Source organism: Arvicanthis niloticus, chromosome 17 (genome assembly GCF_011762505.2).
Source record: "Arvicanthis niloticus isolate mArvNil1 chromosome 17, mArvNil1.pat.X, whole genome shotgun sequence".
Lineage (NCBI taxonomy): Eukaryota > Metazoa > Chordata > Mammalia > Rodentia > Muridae > Arvicanthis > Arvicanthis niloticus.
In genome coordinates, this window is record NC_047674.1 from 18019705 (window position 1) to 18035425 (window position 15721).

Here is a 15721-nt window from a genome sequence, read left to right on the forward strand (position 1 = left end):
TGGAGACACTCTGAACAATTTGCAAATTAGTCTACCACTTTACATGCCGGCCAGCAATGCTTAAATGAGCCAGCTTTTGCTGCATCTAAAATCAAGTCCACAGCCTCAGCGTCAACTGGATTGATGTCATTCGGCCACTCCCCCTGTGACCTACAGCAATGTTATGTTTTGAAGGTTGACACAAGGGCCTCCATTTTGAATCTGCTGTTGCCAATATCTTTGCTATTGTGCTAGGTGTACAGTGTCAAGTGCCTCCCGTGCTGTTCTTAAGGCAACCCTGACTCCCTCAGCTGGGGTTTGCCCCAGTGTCCTGAAAACTGTCCATGTGTCTGCAAAAGATCAGGTACACATCACCTGTCACCTGTGATGACCAAAAAGACGGAAGTTGGTACCAGAGACTGGAGTATTGCTGTGATAGGCCTGACCATGCTTTTGTTTGGAAGAATGGATGTGGGGACTTTGGATTTGGAAAGTAGTGGAATCCTTTAAACAGGGCTTAATGGACCATCCTGGTAGGAATATGGAAGACTTTGTTGCTCAGAGTGATTTGAATGGTGCAGACCTTGCCCACAAGGTTTCAGTGGAGAAGACGTTTGGTATATGGCATAGAAACTGTTTTTGCGGTATTTTGGTGAAGAGTGTGGCTGCTTTTTGCCGTTGGCCGAAGAGTCTGCCGGAGGCTAAGGTGAAGGGATTTAGAATAAATCTTGTTGCTTTTTTCTCCTGTGTGCTTCCCACCTCCTACGGGACCTTAGAGAATATTCAAATGGCATCTGGCCCATGAAGTGGAAACTTTTTTTCCTTTTTTCTTCCTTCTTTTCTTTCTTTCTTTCTTTCTTTCTGTTTGTTTTTTTAATTTAATTTTTTTGTTTTTTTTTTTCATTTTTTATTGGATATTTTATTTACACTTCAGATGCCATCCTCTTTCCCCATTCCCTCCCTCCCCTTAGAAAACCCCTATCCCATTCCCCCTTTTCCTTTTTGCACTTATACATTTTTTTAAAAAAATGTTAATCAAAGGCTTTATAAGTTTGGTATTGCTCAATCAGAGGTGTAACCTACTACCCAACCTAGAAATACCTCTGAGGTCCGGGAATTCCATCTGGATGCAGTGAAGACACAGCATCAGAGGCTTATCAATTTGCTCTTTCCCCCACTCCTCTTCTAATATCTCAACGCCTGTAATCAGCTTGAAGAAGCTAATGAAGAGTCAGCGCCCCTATTCCCTGGGCTTGGGGACTGAGGTGGTAAATGTTGGGCTGTCTTTCTAGGGAAAAGTAGTGGTTTTGTGGGAATAGAGAGGATTAGCTAGGATTTATTGCATAGCCATAACCTATTAGTAGAAATCTGTACAATTATTATCAAGATGAAGATATAAATTCTTAAATGGCACCAATTTACTTTGATTACAAGTTTTAAGGTTTTCATTGGTACGAGCTTCTTATTGATATAAAAGTGAGATGAATATTGTTACTCTCATAGGCATTGTGCCTATATAACACATTTAGGAATACAAGGCTTAGACCCAGTCCTTCTTTAACTTTTTTAACTGATTTGAGATGGTTAGCCTGTGAGTTAAGGGACTATAGCAAATTCATGGCTTGGAGTTTATTGTTAGGGTGTTTTCTATGTTTTATTTAGAAATAGCTGAGAGGAGTTAACAGACAACAGTTCAGATTACCTTACATGGATAGCTGGTTTTCAAAAAGTCAGAAGTCCACAGAATTGACGTGACAAACATTTCTATATTAATGTTCATTTTGATTAGAGACCTGTCTGCTCCTGACAGCTTCCTGTATTGAATTCTAAGAAGAAATTGAGCATCTTTGGAGTTACTCCAGTTGTGGTGAGACAGCCACTAGACAAGAATTGCCTCTTTCCATGTACATGAAGTGGGAACTTAAGGGACAGTCAGTTGTGTTGGATGGTGTTTGTTAAGGCAGACTCGTGAAGGAAGATTTCATTGAAGTGGACACAGGTGAGAGACTGAGGCAGACTCGTGAAGGAATGTTCAGACACAGGAGAAAACATGTCCTGCTAAAGCAAGCACGTGAAGGGGCACGTGACGAAGGCCTCTCTGCTTTGCTAAGGACACAGATGTGTTAGCCAGTCCTTAAATTGAGTGGTTGAGCTCCAGTTCTGGGACTCCATGGAGAGACACTTGCCAACAAATTTCTGGTGGTGTGCTGTGGTTTTCGTGCCGCTTCCGCAGACTTGGGCTGATTGGCAGATCGATGTCAGCTGAGACAGACCGGGTGCTGAGGCGAGCCCTGTGGAGGACTCGTGATGTTTGGGAGGCGTACAGAGAGGACTCAACAGCCGGTGAAGGCGGCTGAGCTCGGCTTGCTTGCATTGGTAAATGCTTATTGGCCTTCCCTGATCTTCACTTTGCTGAGAGTCATGGCCAAGAACTTTTCCTGGTGTTCCTGTTGGCCCTGGTCCCTCCTGCTGATTTGTGCTGAGGCTAAGGCCTGGTTGTCTCTGCTAGGTAGTGCTGATTCATGTTTACTATCTCGACTCCACTGAACTGGACTGTTGGTATATCTGTGAAGTGTTTGTGAGTGGATCGGGCTGCCACTGCCAACCTGTGCCTGACAATGCAGCCGGGAGTTGTTCCAAAGAACCATTTCTAAACAGGTATGCTTTCTTCTCCACTACTTCTGGTGGGTGGTGAGCTAAAAGGGAGTTTATAAAATATTTAAGAACCATCATTAAAAGCAGTCTTTGAAAAAAACTTAAAGTTACAGGCCCAGATCTTCCAGAAGGACTTCTCTGAGGACAAGGATGTTGCTGGCTATGAAGTATCTGCAGCAGGAATCCCCACTCAACCTCCACACCTCGTAGGTGAGGTTGCAAGCCCCCTACTGAATCCCAGCTTCTTGCCCCAGGGTCCCTCCACCAGTATCCTAGAGCTTTCTACTTGGTGACCTTCAGATTCTTATCTCTGCAGGAGGTAGGTGGATCATAAATCCAGATCCCCTGGTCATGTGTTAGTGCTCGCTGCTGCCCTGTAAGAGCCTGGGAAGGCTAAGGTCCTCCTGAGATGGAAGGTGGGAGCCTGGACGACTTCTAGGGCAGGTGTGACCATAGCTATCTGCCCTGACTATGTGGGGGAGAGCTGACTGGTCTCTCTGTCCATCAGAGGACAATAAAGGTCAACTCTGAGGCAGCCTCCGTGAGTCTGGAGTGGACTACCTATAGGGAGATGGGAAACCACTGGCCCTGACCCCTTAGGGCCTTTCCTAGTCAGAGCCTGAAACACGTTCTTCTGTGTGACTGGGGCTTTTTATACCTTGTCCTTAGTGTGTTACCTGCTCTACCTCTGCAGCCAGCTAAGGGGGCCTTCCACAAGAACTGAGCCATGTGTGGCTAAACTATTTGGCCCTTGCAAACCTGAAGCTCACTGCCAGGAGGTAGAACCTGGGAGCCATGACTCATCCCTTGTATAGGGCTGCTTGTGTCTGGATTTTCCAACATTCCCCCAACTTCCTGCCCCTCTCCCTCACTCAGCCTCCATTTCTCACTGCCTCAACCTGAGCACCCAGCCTTTCTTTCAGCAAGGCATTGCTGGCATTATGCTGGGTAATAGTTCATTTTATTAGTGCAAAATCTCCCAGGAGAATGACGGAAGCATCCTTTGCTTGGACATGAATGTGCAAGCCAGGCCCAGAGGCACATGCATGTAATTATAGCACCTGGATTTGAGGCCACTGGTGGCAGTTGAGGACTGCCAAAGAGCCATTGGTCATCTTGGCTGTGTCAGCCTTTCCAGGCTATGTTTGGTGTGCTTTGGATACCAAAGCCAAGAAAAACCAGCACACTCTTTTGTTCAGTCCTTGTCCTGTGGGGACACCAACTGCCTACATGGTCCTGGGGCACAGGCTGAGCTGTGGCCGAATGCATGGTGTCACATTTTCTGGGAGCTGGCATCATTGACAGACACCAGCGTGGCATTCCCTTGGTCTGCTAGGTATCCTGAAGGTTGTAACACTGAAGTCTGTTAGAGTCCATGGTGAGTGGCAGGGCTTGCAATCTGAGTTATGTCTGAGGCTGGGAACCTGAAGCGAAGACACAGGGAACCAGAGGGACAGGAGGAGTCCGGAGAATGAGAGCCAGTGTCTTAGTTAGGGTTTTACTGCTGTGAACAGACACCATGACCAAGGCAAGTTTTATAAGGACAACATTTAATTGGGACTGGCTTCCAGGTTCAGAGGTTCAGTCCATTATCATCAAGGTGGGGAGTATGGTCGTGCCCAGGCAGGCATGGTGTGGGAGGAGCTGAGAGTTCTACATCTATATATGAAGGACTTCCTCCAACCAGGCCACACTTCCTAATAGTGCCACTCCCTGGGCCAACCATATTCAAACCACCACAGTCATGGAGCACTGGAGCCTGTGGGACAGTGGAGTGGAGTCCAGTGAGCTGAGGTAGTCAGGGTTCAGCTGCCACCATCAACATCAACATTTTCCCTGCCAACAGGCACAGCAAGGCAGAGATGTAGCCTGGGCTCACTGCACTGCTCTGGCCGGCAGGGGGCGCCAGCCCGCAGTCGGTGTAGGGCTCCAGGCAGGCTGCGAAGGCCATGACATGTGCAATGTAGTTCTGCTCCTGCACACCGTGCACCAGGTGCGCCTGTGGGCCACGCGCGAATATGGCCACGTCCTCCCCACTGTGGGTCTCTGATGATAGGGGTACAGCTGCCTGCTGTCGGTACTTAGGGTCACCTGGGGAAACAAGGTATTCAGGGCAGAAAGCCTTTGACCCTAGTCGTCTCTGCCCTTAACTTCAAGGGTGGTGGCCCCATAGAACTTACGAGTCTCTTTTTCAGTGACATCTGGCCGGGTACCTTTCTCAAGTTTATAGCCGGGACCATTGCCATATAGGATTGAGGTAAAAGGTCTACCATCCAGAGCATTGAAGGGGGCCCCCAGTCCTGTAGGGAGAGAGAGGCACTTTGTCAGTGCCCTGTGGTGGAGCCAATATAATCCAAAAATTCTCACCTTTGCCTGGCAACTGGCCTATCATCACGAATCCCCTGCAAGGCAGGTACTGTATCTATACACATTTGACAGACAAGGAAACTGAGGCCCAGAGAAATTTATGCTGTGTGACCAATACATTTGATACATTTGCCTTGTCCCTGGCCTACCAAAGATAGAGTTCCCTCGAGGTATGTAACCACCAAACGAGAATACATGAGAGTGGTCAGCAGTGACAAGGATCATCGTGTCCTTCTCACTGGTGAGCTTGTCTGCCTTGTCAATGGCTGAGTCGAACATGACAGCTTCAGTCAGGGCACGGTAGGCTACAGTCTCATGGTGGCCATGGTCGATGCGGCCCCCTGCAGGAAACCAGGGATGGGGAGATGTTTGCCCCTGTGTTGGACCCCTGTCTCCCCCTCCTCTGTGCCAGGCTCAACCACTCACCTTCCACAAAGAGATAGAAGCCTTTGGGGTTCCTGCTGAGCACGCGCACAGCCACCTCTGTCATCTCGGCCAGGGAAGGGTCCTGAGTAGGGTCTCGGTAGATGTCATATTTCATGTCGTTAGGTTCAAAGAGGCCTGAGGGACATAAGAGCACGGATCTCAGGCTGTGTAGCTGGGTCATGACACTTAGATAGATGTTCAGTGAAGTCCTTTTAAAAATGACATGGCAGGAAATGGACCATTACCCATGAGGTGAGTCACTGCTGAGTCCTGGGATGCCTGAATGAGCTCTGAGCGGTTCCAAACATACCGGCCACCCTGCAGAGACACAGCCAGTCTTAGCACATACCTTTGAGATGTACAGCCCTGTAATAATGTCTGCTAGCCTTATACCCTGGTGCCCCTGTCACCTGGTGCTTTGCCAGCCACTTCTGTACCAGATTCTGTCCATCCAGCCTGCTTCCGGACAGAGCTCTGATGCCTGAGTACTCAGGGTCTGGTGTCCCCTTGGGAAACATGAACTTGCGGCCCCCACCAAGGATCACCTGTAATCAGAAGGTCAGGACAGGGGACTTGGGATTCCTCTGTCTCCTCCCAACAGACAGACCAGGTATGTGGGAAGGGCATCTCCTGGGCTGCATGTCAACACCCTCTTCCCTACCCACTCCTCAGATACCCTGGAGGACTCATAACTCAGACTGTAGGCTGCACAGACTTCAGTGTGTGACCCCTCTTTTTTTTTTTAAAACTATTTATTTATTTATTTATTTATTTATTTATTACATGTAAGTACACCGTCTCTGTCTTCAGACACCCCATAAGAGGGCATCAGATCTTATTACAGATGGTTGTGAGCCACCATGTGGTTGCTGGGATTTGAACTCATGACCTCCGGAAGAGCAGTCAGTGCTCTTAACCACTGAGCCATCTCACCAGCCCAGTGTGTGACCCCCTCAATGCAGCCCTCCTCCCTCACTCTTGGGGCTCACATCAATGTCCGTGTTGGAGATGAGCTGTATAGAGATGTCCTTGCAGCCATCACGTAGAGCAGCAGTGGACATTTCTGCATCCGAGTACCAGTCACGGTTCACGGTGTGTGCGTAGGTGCCGGCAGGAGAGGCGTGCTGCACCGACGTGGTGGTCACCACTCCCACAGACTTTCCTAGAAATGACAGGAATCAGGTGCTCCAGCTCCTTAGCCTGGCCCTAACCCACTTGTTTTGTTTGTTTGTTTGTTTTTGCACAAGTCCTTGCTATGTAGCTCTGGCTGGCCTGGAACTTACTATGTAGACCAGAGTGGTCTTGAAGTCAGATCTGCCTGCCTCTGCCTCCCAACTGCTGAGATTAATGGTGTAGACCTCCATGCCCAGCTCACCTGCTTTCTTTGCACGGTGCATCACTGAGAAGACCTCGTTGCCAAATGTGGTGTTGCACTGGTCGAATCGTGCAGCTGCGCTCAGGCCAATGGTCTTGTAGTTGGCCTTGACCCCACACAGGTAGGCAGTGGCCGTGCCTGCACTGTCCGGGACCTGTCTGTCCACATTGTATGTCTGGGGACAGAGACACTCTCAGCTGGGTGCTATTGGTAGACATTAGTCCCTGCTTCCTGGGACATGTCTACCCTGTCTTGGTTGCAAACTTGGGCTCTGGTTCTTTTGGGTTCTTCCTCCTCAAGCCCCCTTTCCTGCCCTAGATATGTGTTCCAGTACTCACCTTGGACAGAGCCATGTATGGAAAATTGTCCATGGCCAGGGGTGTCTCAGGCCCTAGATGACCTTCCAACTGTCCCTTTAGTATCCTGGTGGCTGTCACCGTGGGCACCCCCATCCCTGAAGGAACAGAATATGGTCAGATCTGAACCCCAGGCTTTCCTGGACCCATAATTGGGTGCCTGGAGCTCGAGGGCCCCTGGGTGGCCAGGCCTCGCACACTGCACACTCACCGTCCCCTAAGAAGATAACGAGGTTCTTGGCTGATGTCTGAATGGGCTGCAGCTTTTTGGCAACATCCAGGGCCTCCTTTGCCTTTTGGTTCCAGAAGGCCGGGTTCTTCTCTTCCACTGGTCAAGGGAGAGACGGGAGGCAGGTGTCAGCGGAACTCTGTATTGTGGGTGGGGACGAACAGTTAGGGGAACCTTCTTACCTGGGATGACACCAAAGGACAGTTGTAGCCTGAGGCCCAGCAGCAGCAACACCCTGGCTCCCTGCATGGCTGGGACTGGTGGAGGGGTGGCAGTAGAACAGTTCTTGCTTGAAAAATTCAGTGTCCCTCCCTAATCCTCAGGCTCCTCCCTGACCCCACCCCTCCAGTTCTGGAAAGGAAGCCCTGCTGCCTGAACAGAAGTGGCAGGGTGTGTCTAGGCCAGCGTGGGGGGGGGGTGTTCAGGGGAGGGCTGACAGATACTGCTCCATGGTTGCTCTCCCCCTTAAGGGTAAGAGGTTGGAAGCTGCTTTCCTCAGGGTGAGGATGTGCGTCCCATGCTGCTAGGACCACTCTCACATGGTCAGGACCTATCACTCTTGTTCCAAAGAGCCAGCTGGACTGGGATATGCTCTGGGGTGGGACTGGAAACACACAGCTTGGGTACAGGGTCTGGATTCAGCCTTTTGACATCATGAGCCCCATTGACATGGAAACAAGGTCACAGAGTGGTCTTGGTGGCAGGCTCATAATCTTCACATCTGGCTTTGAGGGAGTCAGCTGGGTACCAAGGTCTGTATCCCAGAATGACTATCGCCTAGGCAATATCGGGGCACCACTGATTCATGGCCTGTTTGGTGTCAAAGTTATTAGGGCAGGCTGGGAGAGCCTTGTCTTTGAGTGTACATTCATAAGGATGATACCCAGAACAAGCCAGGTTTGAGTGGGTGCAGTACCGTGAGGCAAACCTGAATCTTCCCGAGAAGCAGGCAGGTTTTACTCCTGATCCTGATCCTTACTAAGTTCTCATAGGCTGGTGGAGGGATGCCAGGGTGAGTGCTCTGTACATACCTTGGGTACATCTGTAGGTATAGTTTAGGACAAGAAACGGATGGTGCATGCCTTTAATCCCAGCACTTGGGAGGCAGAGGCAGGCAGAGCTCTGAGATCAGGGTCAACCTGTTTTACAGAGTGAGTGTGAAGACATCCAGAGAGCCATAGAGAGAAACCCAGGCTGGAAGAGGAGGTGGAGGGGGCTGGGGGGGGGCGGAGAGTGGTAAACCAACCAACCAACCTACCAACCAACCAACCTACCAACCAACCAACCTACCAACCAACCAACCAACCAACCAACCAACCAACCAACCAACCAACAGAAACTGTGAGCTTCCTGTAGCCCGGGGGTAGGCTAGGCTCAAAGTATTTCTGTGATACAGTGATCCCACCTCAGAGTATATTTTGAGAAGAATGCACTGGGTTCAGTATTATCCCAGTGGCCAAGAGGTGAGGGGTCAGGCCACACGCCCACTGATGGATGAGTGGGTCAGAGAAACATGGTCTATAGGTGCAATGAAATTTTGTTCAACCTTTGAATAGAGGCGGTCAAGCACAGTGGGATGCCCCTGTAGTCCCAGCAATCCGTAGGCCAAGGCAGGCTTCAGGGTCATCCTGTGCTACATACACATAGTCTAGCCCTGTCTAATTATTTTCCAGTATAAATTCAAAATTATTGTTGATGACATGGAGAGTTTGAGGCCAGCTGGGACTTAATGAGATCTTGCCTCAAAAAACAAGACCAAGTGTGCCCAGGCATGCCTTTAATTCTAGGACTCTAGAGGCAGAGGCAGTGGCAGGCTAGCCTCTTTTGAGTATGAGGGACAGCCTAGGCTACATAGTACATTGCAAACCAGCCAGGGCTACGTAGTAAGAGTCATTCAAAAAAAGGGTGGGGGGAGAACAACTTGGTAGTTTTTAATTTTACTTTTGGCTGTCCTCAGCTTTGAACTTAGGGCCTTTTGGGTGAGTGATATACTACAGCTGCATCCCCAGCAACCGAATGGTGCTACTGCTATACTATTATCACTATTAATTATTAATTACTATTATTAACTACTTGGTCTTTTTGAGACAAGGTCTCATGTAGGCTGACCTTTAAGCTCTGATCTTCCTGCCTCTACCTCCTATGTGCTGAGACCGAAGGCACCTCCCACCTCCACTGAGATGGGAAACTTTATTTCACATAGTTTTCAAAATAACAATTTCAAATTTTTACAAAAGAAAGAACTGCCTTCATTTAATTGCTACCCGTAGCAGTCCTCCTCCCTCAGCCAGCCCGGTTCACACCTCCTTACTGCAGGAGTCAAGGATTTGACTTGGAACCCTAGGGGTTCCATTTGCTCACCAGCATCTACCTGTCCCTCCTCAGCCCCCACGATGTCCAGATACCTCCTGGGAACTGAAACTCCCTGAAGAAGTTGCATCCCATGTTAAAGATCCTCTGTTGAAGTCAAGCATGCAGAGAGAGACACAGAGTAAATTATTAACTCGAGTACAACAGGTACAGGTCTTCCAGTACTGACTTAGGCCTCATGTGGTTAGAGGCTTATTGTTTTTGTTCATTTATATTTTAAATTGGGGTTTATAAATATACCTTTTCCTATGAAGGGACCATTAAAAAAAAGAAACAAAGAAAGAAAAGAATAGAGTGTAAGGAAACCCTTGGAAATGAAGGCCTGCTAAGTTGGCTTGTGTCCTAACAGACAGTAAGAAAACCCAGGGCTTTTCATCTGCTGTGTGAGGTCTTCAGCTGAACTGACATTCCAGGGCAAGACAGAACCCCAGCACCCTGGGGCGGTGGAGTATAGCACATGGGGCTCACTCCCCCCCCCCTTTCTTTAAATGTAGCAGAATTGGAGTTTACTAAAAGACATTTTAAATAGACCCTTTAAGCATGGGGGGTTAATGGAGGTCAGGAGGAAGAGGTGACTGGGAAGAAGGCAAGCACAGTGGAAAGGTTGAGTCTGAGCCTCTTAAGGGAGATTTGCTTATTTTCATTTCCTGGGAGACAAGGGTCTCATACAGCCCCGGCTAACCTCAAACATGAACTTGCTATGTAGCCAAGGATGACCTAGAACTCCCAATCTACTTTCATCTACCTCCCAAGTACTGAGATTACAGGTACGTGCTACCACATATGACTCAAAAGCTTCTTTTGGTGGCCAAAGCAAGAATCAGTGTTAAGCAAGTGTTCAGGGCAGAAAGGTATCCTGCTTGGTGGAAATTCTTTCCTAGAGAGTCACCAGTAGACCAGACATCCCACTTTATCTGCCCCAGAAAGTCTTAATACCAAGCAGTGTGGACAGGTCGGGATGCAGGGTGAGTACGCCCTTGGTGCCTCTTGTAAGCTGGAGTTCATTCCACCAGAAAGAGCATTGACCCCCAATGAGACTCCCTGTGAGGCCACCAGCGGTCAAGAAGTCAGATACTCTGACATTTCTGTAAGACCCTTGTCCCTGTCCCCTACAGTCACCCAAAGTAGACTGGAGGAGCATGCGTCTCTTTGTTGGAGTCCAGGGACACTCATGTAGACACGGAACTGTTACCATCCACTTCACATTTTCAGCTTTTATCAAATCATCATTGTAAACATGGATTGAGCCAGATTAATGACAAAATGACCCCTAAATGAGTACAGCGACGCTCAGGGACCCAGAGTAATAGATTAAAAGAGCACATGATACAGTTAGGTTAGATCAGATCTTGCTTAGGCCAAGGACATTTCTTTCAATAACACATCACTCGTTTTCAGTATGAGGGAAGATCACTGAAAAGTCTCTACTTGGAGCCTCAGCTTCCTTAGCCTGACCAGAGGGGCTGCCCAGTGCAGAGACAAAATTAGCAACAGATCTAAAAGGGCACAGGTCAGTTGTCAGCACTTGAGAGCAAAAGACTCCTCACACAAGGGTGGACTGAACAGCCCAGGGCGCCAGCAGGCATAGAAGAATGTTGCCCATTGTAGTGCGTTCACTCGTTTGTGTGTGTGACCCCAAAAGAGAACAAAAAGGTTACTAAAGCAGTCAGTAGCTTTATTAGTCAGGGTTCTCTGAGGAACAGAACTTACAGAATGGATCTCTCTCTCCCTCTCATATGTGTGTGTGTGCGTGTGCGTGTGCGTGTGTGTGCGCGCGTGAGCGCGCGCACACGCAAGCACACACACACATACACACACACAATTTATTAGAATGGTTTACAGAGCCAAGTGGTAGATCCCAGCACTTGGGAGGCAGAGACACTTGGATCTCTGAGTTGACGGCCAGCCTGGTCTACAGAGTAAATCCCAGGATAGCTTGGGCTACACAGGAAACCCTGTCCAAACAAACAATGGCTTACAGGCTTTGGTTCAGTGAAGGGATGGGCCTGCCAACAAGAGCTACCAGGAAAAGAGCAAGTGTTATTCTTCCATGTCATTTAAATAGGCTGACATCAGATTAAAGGTGGATCTCCCCACCTTAGAAGATCTGGATTAAAAGTGGGTTTTCCCACTTCAAATGACCTAAGAGACTATCCCTCACAGGCATACTCAGCCACACAGGGTTTAGCTAATTCCAGATGTAGTCAAGCTGACAACCAAGAGTAGCCACCACCGTGCTCTTTTGAAACATGTATGACCCTTGAGATGGTTAACATTTTCAACCTGACAGGATCTAGCATCATGTGACAAGCTCTGTGAGGGGTTATGTTGATTAGGTTAACCTCTGAGCATGCCTCAGAGGGATTTGCTTGCATAGTAAATGAAATGGGAAGACCATCTGAGATGGGCCAGACAGAAGGTCTGAGGGGAAGAAGGTCTGAGGGGAAGCTCTCGCTTCTTACCTGCTTGCCTTCACAGTTCAGTTGTGAGCTCACGTACCTGTTTACAGAAGTTCATTCCTTTTGTGCTTGAGTTCATGAGTCCAGTTTGTGAGTTCAGCTATCCTGTTGCTACCTCTGCTGCTGCTGAAATGGGTTCTTCTCAGGACCACATTGGAACTGCTGAGGCCTCCAGCCCTATAGGCTAAGCAGTTCCCAGTTCCCAGTCTCTCGAGCAAGCAGACAGCTACTGTTGGGACCTAATCTTATAATCCTCACACAAAGCAGCAGCTGACAATCTACAGTGATCAATACCTTTTGCCTGACAGGGCTTCAGAGCAGAAGTAATATGGAGGGTAGTGAAGTGGCTTGTTATATGTGTGTGTTGCTCTGCAGTAGAGGGGGTGAATCTTTCCATCCATGGGTGACAGCATGAAGGAAGAATACAGAGATGAATGAAAGGAGACAGGAAGTTTCCTCATTCCAGGCTATGGCCAAGAGATCCTGGGTGGTGTTGGTTCAGCAAGAGTAGAAAATGGTGGCCTTGGGTTGTTGGAACCCAAGAGGTGAGAGGGTTTATAACTTTCCACAGGTCCTATACCCCTAGTAGGTCCATAGGGGATTAGTTGTGGTTTGAATGGGAATGACCCGTATAGGCTCATATATTTGAATACTTGGTGGAACTGTTTGAGAAGGATTAGGAGGCGTGGCCCTGTTGGAGAAGGTGTGTCACAGGGCGGGGGTGGGGTGGGCTTTGAGCTTTCAATCAGCATATAAACGCTCAGCTCCAGCTCCAGAGCTACACCATGACTGCCTGTCCACCATGCCTGCCTCCCAATATGCTCCCACCATGATGGTCAGACTCAACCTCTGAAACTGTGAACCCCAAATTCAATGCTTTCTTTTATAAGTTGCAGTGGCCATGTCTCCTTACAGCAATAGAAAAGTAACTAAGACAAGATTACACGTGAGTTCATCTCTATTCCTTTGGAACCAGAAATTCTAAGAGTGGAGCTGAGGGGCAAGAGTGTGAGGCAGGGCCATAGGCTAGTACATCTCTCCCTTCTCCACTCTTGCTTCAAGGAAAACTAAATCTGAAGAGAAGTGATGAAGAAAACACGGATGTGGAGAGGGGATCTACCAGGAGGTGAGGCAGGACCTAAGCAACTGTCCCAGGACTTGGTCTAGACAATCCAAATCAAATGATGGGAAACTGAAAGGCTGGCTAGCGGCTGAATTTGTGAATGAAGAGTTTTTTCCTTTGTTAAGTGTAGGCTTAATTTCAGTTTTAAAGTTCCCCATTACCCAAACTGAGAAAGCTCAAGCTCAGAGGCAATAGGATTTTTGAAGGTCTGGACAGGTTAACAGCAGAATTTGAGAATCTCACACACCTGAACTTATGGGGAAACAGAAGGCAGTAGCTTGGAATCTTTTGAAAGAGACCAGTTGTGTGCACCTTCAAGCCTCCCCCCCCCCCACCCCCCGCAAGCTGACTTTGAGAGGACTGGGAAGATCCTGACTGGGATGCAGAAGGGTGATGCTGTGGGGATACGGTGAGGGGAGAGGAGCCGTAAGCCATGAGAAGGGTAAGAGGAAGGTTTGAGGACGAGGACTGCAGTGGAAAGGGAGATGTGAGGAGGATGAAGCTGATGTCAGTGCTGAGGAAAGCTCTCACTGGTGAAGATGAGGATGAAGGGCGGGAAAGAAGTGCAAGGATGGAAAAAGAAAGAAACAGACTAAGATGACTGAAACCCTGGTAGCCTGCAAAACCAGAGCATTTCAGTACTGGCTGGGTGGCTTGTGGATTTGGTAGCTGTTTTGTTATTTATTTATTTATTTATTTATTTATTTATTTATTTATTTGAAAGACAGTTCATTTATTTTAAGCCTGGCTATCCTGAAATGTTATTTTTAACGAAACATATACACTTATGAATTTTATTCATAGGTAAACATATGGAACTGGAAAAAAAATATATAGTGTTACTCGGGCCCAGAAAGACAGATGCTGTTTCATTCTTACATATGGCTCTTAGCTTTGATTCTTTAAAATGTGTGCTTACCTTGGAGTGTTTGTGAAGCTAGGAAACTAGGAGGTTTCTCTCTCTCTCTCTCTCTCTCTCTCTCTCTCTCTCTCTCTCTCTCTCTCTCTCTCTGTCTCTCTGTGTGTGTGTGTGTGTGTGGTCCCTTAAGGGAGAGGGAATAGCAAGACACAGATAAGGTGACAGTACAGAGGGTGAATGGTGTGAGTGGAAAGGTTTTTGTTTCTTAACATTTAGTTTTTAGTTTGTGTGTACAAATATTTTGCCCCCATGTATCTAAGTGTACGGTGTGTGTACCTGGTGCAGGCAGAGGCCAGAAGTGGGTACTGGATTCCCCAGAACTGGAGTTACTATGGCTGTAAGATGCCAGTGGGTTCTGGGAAGCAAACCCGTGTTCTCTGCAATAGCAGTACTGCTCTTTGGAGTGGAAAGATTTAATTAGAGAAAAAAGTGGGGAGGAGGGGATGGGTGGGAGGTGGTTAACCAAGACAAGTATGTAAACTTACTATATTGTAGCACAATTACACACACACACACACACACACACACACACACACACACACATATTAGAAAAGAGATACACTACATGGCTGAATAACACTGTTACTAGAGGCTGTGGCTACTAAACAAAAGTCCCAGAACCAGGAGGTTTGGAGCATTTTCATGTCAGTCATTGGTCAGGGATGTTCCAGAGACTCCAAAAACAGTGCAGACTCTTCTTGCTACCTGCTTGGATACCTACCAGAGCTAGATAAGACCTGCTAGGCAAGATGTGCCTATTTGTTATGGGAGTAACCAACCACTGCCCAAAAACTGCATGTGAGGCCCAGGTACTGAGAACAAATGGTGGTTGAGCGCTCAGCCCTGAACAAGACACGGATACAACTCTTCTAAGGCTCAGGGAACAAGGAGAAGGAGGAAGAAGAAAGAATGCAAGCCAGAAGGCAGCGAAGACTTGGAAATGCCATTCATTGGTCATGTCATGGTCATCACAGCCATTAACTCACAGAAGCTGTAGTTACCTGTTGGGGCCACCAGAAGATGGATACTGCCAACCATTAGTGATGACTGGAGGAGGGACTTACTGGGCTCAACACCTCTTCCTGCGAACTCTGGGAGAGGGTGAGTTATGGTCTTCAGCTGTGTGCCACTGGTGGGCTAGCCAGCCGTCCTCAGCATGAGCTGTCTCAGAAGGAAGGAGCAGGTTGGCAGTGTGATTGAGACCAGATGCATCTGCTCCTGCCACAGTTCTTATCTCTATCTCAACCAGCATTTTCCAAGACAGGACAAACTGAAGTGTCAGGTGTGGTCTTTTAGGTGAAATAGGGCTAGTTCAGCTACCACCTCAGGGCATAAAATATCATTGGGAGAGTCAGATCCCTTGGCTCCAGCTTCCCAGGCACAGCAGTGACAGGCCTGTGGGAGGGAGTATTGTTGGTCTCTCTTCCATCCCTTTGATGATATCAGGAAAGAATCTCAGTTGG

The 15721-nt window shown here is 48.2% G+C and overlaps 1 protein-coding gene across 1 annotated transcript; it reads right to left on the reverse strand.

Moving 5' to 3' along the window:
* Positions 1 to 3975: 3975 nt before the first annotated feature.
* LOC117722459 (alkaline phosphatase, germ cell type-like) lies at positions 3976 to 8543 on the reverse strand. Its single transcript, XM_034521627.2, has 11 exons — positions 7570 to 8543; positions 7370 to 7486; positions 7141 to 7256; positions 6803 to 6977; positions 6417 to 6589; positions 5838 to 5972; positions 5673 to 5745; positions 5428 to 5562; positions 5151 to 5342; positions 4815 to 4934; positions 3976 to 4725 (listed from the first exon to the last, which is right to left on the reverse strand). The coding sequence occupies exons 1-11, from the start codon at positions 7634 to 7636 to the stop codon at positions 4433 to 4435; spliced, it is 1596 nt and encodes a 531-aa protein (XP_034377518.1). The 5' UTR covers positions 7637 to 8543; the 3' UTR covers positions 3976 to 4432.
* Positions 8544 to 15721: the final 7178 nt, after the last annotated feature.

Excerpts from the sequence above, each read along its gene's own strand:
- LOC117722459 (XM_034521627.2), bottom strand. The coding sequence starts at position 7,636 with ATGCAGGGAGCCAGGGTGTTGCTGCTGCTGGGCCTCAGGCTACAACTG. Across the intron at positions 5,973-6,416 it reads TCTCCAACACGGACATTGAT|GTGATCCTTGGTGGGGGCCG; the intron begins GTGAGCCCCAAG and ends TTCTGATTACAG. Across the intron at positions 5,746-5,837 it reads AGTGGCTGGCAAAGCACCAG|GGTGGCCGGTATGTTTGGAA; the intron begins GTGACAGGGGCA and ends GTGTCTCTGCAG.